Source organism: Ascaphus truei, chromosome 8 (genome assembly GCF_040206685.1).
Source record: "Ascaphus truei isolate aAscTru1 chromosome 8, aAscTru1.hap1, whole genome shotgun sequence".
Lineage (NCBI taxonomy): Eukaryota > Metazoa > Chordata > Amphibia > Anura > Ascaphidae > Ascaphus > Ascaphus truei.
Genome location: NC_134490.1, coordinates 80172612 through 80179386, shown reverse-complemented (window position 1 = coordinate 80179386; position 6775 = coordinate 80172612). Strand labels below are relative to the sequence as shown.

The 6775-nt window shown below is 44.3% G+C and overlaps 1 protein-coding gene across 1 annotated transcript in view; it reads left to right on the top strand.

Moving 5' to 3' along the window:
* The window catches only part of LOC142502042 (ovostatin-like), a 66762-nt gene extending 62819 nt beyond the window's left edge, over positions 1 to 3943 (top strand). The window contains exons 35-36 of the mRNA XM_075612833.1: positions 3288 to 3342; positions 3667 to 3943. Coding sequence (XP_075468948.1) covers positions 3288 to 3334 — 47 coding nt within the window. The 3' untranslated portion in view covers positions 3335 to 3342; positions 3667 to 3943. The remainder of the gene's footprint in view (positions 1 to 3287; positions 3343 to 3666) is intronic.
* Positions 3944 to 6775: the final 2832 nt, after the last annotated feature.

The following is a 6775-nucleotide window of genomic DNA, read 5'->3' as shown; positions in this document are numbered from 1 at the left end:
AGCACTATACGCTGTCTACTTCTGAGTAGAGATCTGGGAAACATTTACACAAGTTTCTGAAATGGGCGACTATTGGACTTTCACAGTTAACAAATATTTTGCAAAGTTCTCAGCATTCATAAAAACTGGCCAAGCTTTTAAAACTTCAAAATCTGTTGAGAAAATTTCTCTCTTCACTAAATTTTCTTGGAATCATTTACTGTAAACACTGTAGCTAGGACACAGAATTACAACCAAGCCCATTGAAGATCAAGATGGAAGATGGTAGAATGAATATCGGGACACCACCAAGATGATGAGTCTGACGGAGTCAAATGATGATTTCAAGCAGTCGCAGTGAGGTTGTGTGTGCATACCTTGCAGGGCTCCGACTGCTTCTATATCCACTTCTGAAGGACTTAGGTGTCCATAGACTCTCTATGCACAGGCACCACTGTTAAATGATATACAATCTACAAGATGCTCAACAACGCAGCAGACTCCCCCACCCCCTCTGAGTGTGCAAGGACAGGGCACCACCTGTTACAGAGCTTGTGAGAACCATCACTTTCCTCAGGATGGTAAACAGAATGGATCTAGCTCTTGTGTATGTTAATATTTGCACACGCTTGGTGAAAATTGTGAGCTTTAGTGTCCAAAAGGTGAAAAATAATAGGGTTAAAAAACCTTCAGAATTTTTTTGCTAATATCCCGCATTTTTTGTGACTCAAAAGGCAAACCTGTATCTCTACTCCTGAGGACACCTTAATGTTTAAATGCTGGAGGGTGATAAGACCAAACAAACGGCAGCCGCAAAGAAATTCGACACAGACAAGATCAGCCCCAGCTACGGAGTCAAAGTAAATAACAGGTTCGACCTCCTCGCGACAGAAGAAACGCACCCCGACAAAATGGGGGAAGAAGTGAAAGCATGCATTATCGAAACAGCCATGTCCCGTACAAGAAACCATCAAAATCAACCCAGTGGATTTCCGATTCAACCATCAGCATCGCAGAAGAGAGAAGGAAGGCCAAAGCTACTGGGAACAGAGAAGATTTCAGAGAGCTGAATGCAGAATTCCAAAGAGAGGCCAGAAAGGACAAAGAGAACTACTGGAATGAACAGTGCCAGAAGATGGAGAAAGAGAGCAGGAAAGGTCATACGCGAGAACTCTACACCCAAGTGAAGAGAGCACGGTCAACATTCTAGGCTTGGAAGGCAATAGTTCGTGGGAGCAATGGCCAGGAATTGCATGACCAGCAAGCAATACGTGATCAGTGGAAAGAATACACAGAGAGGTTGTACGAAAGTGAACATCAGAACCGTTCGGCGGAGGTGAATGAGACACTGGAACTGGAGCCAGACATTCTGGAGGAAGAAGTCGTATGGACAATGAAGCAAGTAACCAACCGAAAAGCTCCAGGAATCGACGGCATACCAGCAGAATTGCTCAAGCCCATACCAGTGGCAGCATTAACAGCTTTATGTCACCGCATGTGGAGCACGTGCGAGTGGCCGAAAGAATGGAAAAGAGCAGTATTCATCCAAATTCCGAAGAAGGGTGACACGAATGATTGCCCGAATTACCGCACCATAGCCTTGATACCACACGCAAGTAAAATCCTTCTGAAGATTATCCAACAACGCTTGAGTACAACCATCGATGGGGAAATGCCAGATATGCAAGCTGGCTTCAGGAAAGGCAGAGGCAATCGTGATCACATTGCCAACCTTCGATGGATTATGGAAAAAAACAGGAAGTATCAGAAAGATCTCTACATGTGTTTCATCGCTTATTCGAAGGCATTCAATGTAATTGGGCACAACAAGCTCTGGACCTGCCTGAAGGAAATGGGCACACCACCACATCTGACCGAACTCATAAGATAACTCTATCAAGAAAAAGAAGCTACAGTCCGAACGCCATACAGAGACACTGATTGGTTCAAGATCGGAAAGGGCACCCATCAAGGATGCATCCTATCACCAGCAGCTTTCAACATTTACGCAGAAGCTGTCATGCGGCGAGCAGGCCTGGATGAGCCCAAGATTGGCGTGAAAATAGGCAGAGAAACATCAACAACCTTCGATATGCCGACAATACCACCCTGCTGGCTGATAACAAGAAGGATCTCGAACATCTGATCATGAAAGTCAAAAAAGAAAGTGAGAAGGTTGGACTGCGCCTGAACATTAAGAAGACAAAGATCATGACAACAGCAAACAATGCGAACGTTATTATCAAGATCAACAATGAAGAAATTGAAGTGGTTAAAGATGTCATCTTTCTTGGCTCCAAAATTGATTGTGATGCTGACTGCACCCCTGATATCAAGAGACGACTGACCCTTGGAAGAAATGCGATGGTCAGTATGAACAACATCTGGAAGAGTAAAGACATCAGCCTGGCAACCAAATGAAGATTGGTCAGTGTGATCGTTTTCCCAATAGCAACATATGGCTGCTAAACCTGGACTGAGAAAGGCAGACAGGTGAAAGATCGATGCATTTGAACTGTGGTGCTTGAGACATCTGCTACGCATTCCGTGGACAGCCAGAATAACAAACCAAGCAGTTTTGGAACGGATCAAACTGAAAATTTCACTGGAGGCCAAGATAACAAAGCAAAAGCTCTCCTACTTTGGTCACATCATGCGAAGCAAGTCGCTTGAGAAGGATGTCATACTTTGAATGATCGGTGGAAAAAGAGGAAGAGGCCGCCCAAGAACTCGCTGGCTAGATACCATCAAGAAAGATACCGGACTGAACATAGCAGAATTGAAAGAAGCCATGAGAGATCGGAAGACATGGAGAACACTGATCCATAGAGTGGCCGAGAGTCGTACTCGACTGAACGGATAAGGAGGAGAAAGATAAGTAGATCGACAGTGTGAATCAATGTCTGGCTCATACTTACGGTTTTGCAGCTCCCCTTGCTTGTACGGCTGTGCAGCTTCACTTCAGGAAACCCATAGGACTCCGTTTAAATTGGATGAGGCTGAGCCTGCACTTGGAAATTAACATGAGATGCTGCTCACTCCACAATTGACTCAGGTGACACAAGAGACAATAGACTTCCTCACTGAGTGGGTGGTGAGAGCATGAAGCAGCCTATGGAATAAAATAATCTGAGATAAAAATAGAAAAAAGTCCTATACTGTAAAAATTAAAGGTAACTGTGTACTCAGGTAATCATGCCAGGGCCTGTGTCTGATCTGACAACTAATACCTAATATTTTCTGCAACACCCCTGATAATAATATTCCCATCTGTTCTAATGCTTTGTACATTTTCACTTCTCCTACAGATGAGAATGGTGTTGCCGAACTCAAACACCCATGCAGTAAAGAATAAGTATTAAGGTAATATCACATGTAGACAAATACCACGTTTTATGGAGAATTATGTTTTTATCACTTCCTCCTTCATACACGGGAATGAGGGTTATGTATCAAGCTCAAAATAGAGCAAGCTTTACCGAGTGGTGCTATTCTGCGAGACACCCCCTTCTGGCACAGGGACACCCCTTATGTCCTATTCCAGTCAGTGGCAGCAGAAGGCGTCTTGTGGAATAGCACCGCTTAAGAAATATTGCCCTTGTGTATATTTGTCTGAATGGAGGGGTTTGTATTTGTGTGTATTTGTATTTCAGTTCCCCTCTCACTTGCATCTCTTTCCATTCACAGGAATGTTGGAATCAAAGCAAGTCCTGCCCATGAAAGAAATAGAAAGAATGAAGGCCTCTGACGTCTGACCATGTGATTAACCCTTAGTTGCTGAGGGGACTGCATCTGTGGGCTCTGCATTGAGATAGATACTCAGAGAGCACACCTGTCCTGCTTGTAGAGACAGATCTATTTTTCAGCTGAACTTGCAAATGTTCCAATACCAGAAAGTTAATGATCATGTCTTCCCCTAATCTCACATGATTCAATCTCAAATAAACATCACATTTTAACTGCATTATAGTGTCCTGTGATTTGTGTGAGGGCTGATAGGTTTAACCTCAAGGCCTGGCTAGGTCACAGGATGGGCACCTGTGATTAAGGGCCTGGTAGTACACCTTTAGTTTTTGGATGGTTCCTGGCTTGGAGGTACGAAGAAGAGAAAAAATAGTCAGTAGCGCTACTCTCTATAAAGTGAAAATGTGCAAAATGTGTAAAACTATTTTACACATGCTAGTTAACACTTTATTTTCTGTGTAAGACCCGAGTCTATACATGTGAACAAACACTATCCTTTACAATTGTGTTTTAAAATATCAGGAAATATAAGGAAATTAAATATAGATGATCTTGTATAAAATATACATAGGTTATGGTCCTAAAGAAGTAATGATATATATATATATATATATATATATATATATATATATATATATATATATAGATATATATAAAAATGGGGAATGTGTTGTAGCCCTCTTTTTTCCTATCTAATGTGCCTCTCTCCCCTATAAAGGTTTATTAACAAGAATACCCTTGCATACATTTGTTGGTAACATAGTGGGCAGATTACCAGTTAAACCAGATAAAACCCATTACATCTCTTCCAATCCTTTTCCCACTTGTAATGTGTACTTTTCCATTTTTTCTTTCATATTAAAGTTGAGTATTCTTCTACCAATTGAATGTCATACCAATACCGCTTAGTGATCTCTTTATTCTCCTAAATAAATAGTGGTCACCATTTAGAAATACAGTCCAGGGTGAAGAATGGTGCTCAGTACCTATATGAGCTCTAGGAAGTCTTTCCAAATAGTGTCACGTTATGTCCGGAATGCCTTAAGTAGTCAACTTGTACAGTCCAGGTATCAGGTGTTGGGAGGGGGGTATAGTGCCTAGTGGTACCCCTAGGGTATCCACAGAATGCAGCGCAGTAATTTGACCTCCCCTCTGCATCTATATAAAGGTAGTGTGTCAGAAAGTGGTAACAATCATAAAGGCTACTGCTGTTACCTTTTTGCAGCCCTCTCAGTAGTCTGGCATTCCTGGTGTGCAGAATCCGTTGAGAAGTGAAGACCAAAGAGTATCTGGGTGAAAAGGAGCACAACCACAGCTGGGCAAAAAATGATCATCAAAGGGTAACTCCCATAAAAATCATTTATTTAAGCTCTCATGAATAGTTTTGACAGTCAAAAAATGCACCTACGCATTTTGCGCTCCAGCGTTTTATCAAGGTGTGAGGTATATACTTAAAACTTACATTTTGTGTATGTGTATATATATACACACATACATACATACAGTACATAGCAACAAAGGATGAGTGCACAATTCTTTTTTGACCTAAAAAATACACAATTTAATAAAAATCAGACAGTTACCATGAACATATATGGTTAAACGATTGAAATATGATAAAAAGAGATTGGTGAATGCGGAATCCAAATAGGATGAGGAATGTCCCTTGAGGGTTAATAAAGTCTGTTTATAAGACGTGTGTATCCTGAGGTGTCCTCCTATGGTATCAGTAAGGAGCGGTGAATAACCGGTAAGTGACTCTGAACTTTAGCCCACACACAGAGTTAATCCAGATGAAGATAGTACACTGAGCTCCTAACAGGATGAGCCTCACATATGCTGATTTGGTGAAGCGCCGATTTGCGCACCCGTCAGCTAGGGCTGATTGTCCCGGAGAAAGATAGGCAGTCTGTAGTGGCAATCAAAATGGGGTGTACCTGATGTCATGCACTAGAGAAAGCATCCCTCTGCCGGGGTGTTTCCACACAGCTCCGTGGCGGTAAACCAACCTCCAGTATGTCAAGTCTAGACCTCCAGAGGCAGAAGCGTGGAGTCCACAGATGGAAGCAAATCGGCTACTGCAATCAGAATGGGGGAAGCTCCACAACAGCTCTTTCAGCTTTCTCACACGCAGATAGACAGCACTCAGCTTCTCTGTGTACCGGCACCACACCGGTGCTGCTCCTCAGGGTTTCCTCTCAGCTGCTACACCAACAACTAGCGTGGTGACGCTCCCAACGTCGTTTCGTTGGCTAATACGCCAAGTTCATCAGGGGGTATGCCGAGGGTGGGACTAGATGAATATTTATAGCCTTTATAAGAAATCTGACAGGAGGGTTTAAAACAGCCATAAACAGTGCAACAATGTGTGCTTAAACTGTAACTAGATAATATAAAGGTGCAAGCATGAATTACTGTATACTGTATACTGTATAATTTAAAAATACAGTAAATACAATCTCTCTCTCTCATGCCAAATACTTCATGGCAACTCAACATAGAAGAGAAGTGTCTCCCAGAGATGTCACTGCAGTCTCTCACTGTCTCTATCAGAGTGCTGTGTGTACACCCTCCCCCCGGTGAGCCTCTGACTACACCCTCCCTCCCCCAGTGAGACGCCGAGTACACCCTCTCTCCCTCCCCCAGTGAGACGCCGAGTACACCCTCCCTCCCCCAGTGAGATGCCGAGTACACCCTCCCTCCCCCAGTGAGACGCCGAGTGCACCCTCCCTCCCTCCCCCAGTGAGACGCCGAGTGCACCCTCCCTCCCCCAGTGAGATGCCGAGTACACCCTCCTCCCTTCCCCAGTGAGACGCCGAGTGCACCCTCCCTCCCTCCCCCAGTGAGACGCCGAGTGCACCCTCCCTCCCTCCCCCAGTGAGACGCCGAGTGCACCCTACCTCCCTCCCCCAGTGAGACGCCGAGTGCACCCTCCCCCAGTGAGACGCCGAGTGCACCCTCCCTCCCCCAGTGAGACAACGAGTGCACCCTCCCTCCCTCCCCCAGTGAGATGCCGAGTGCACCCTCCCTCCCCCAGTGAGACGCCGAGTGC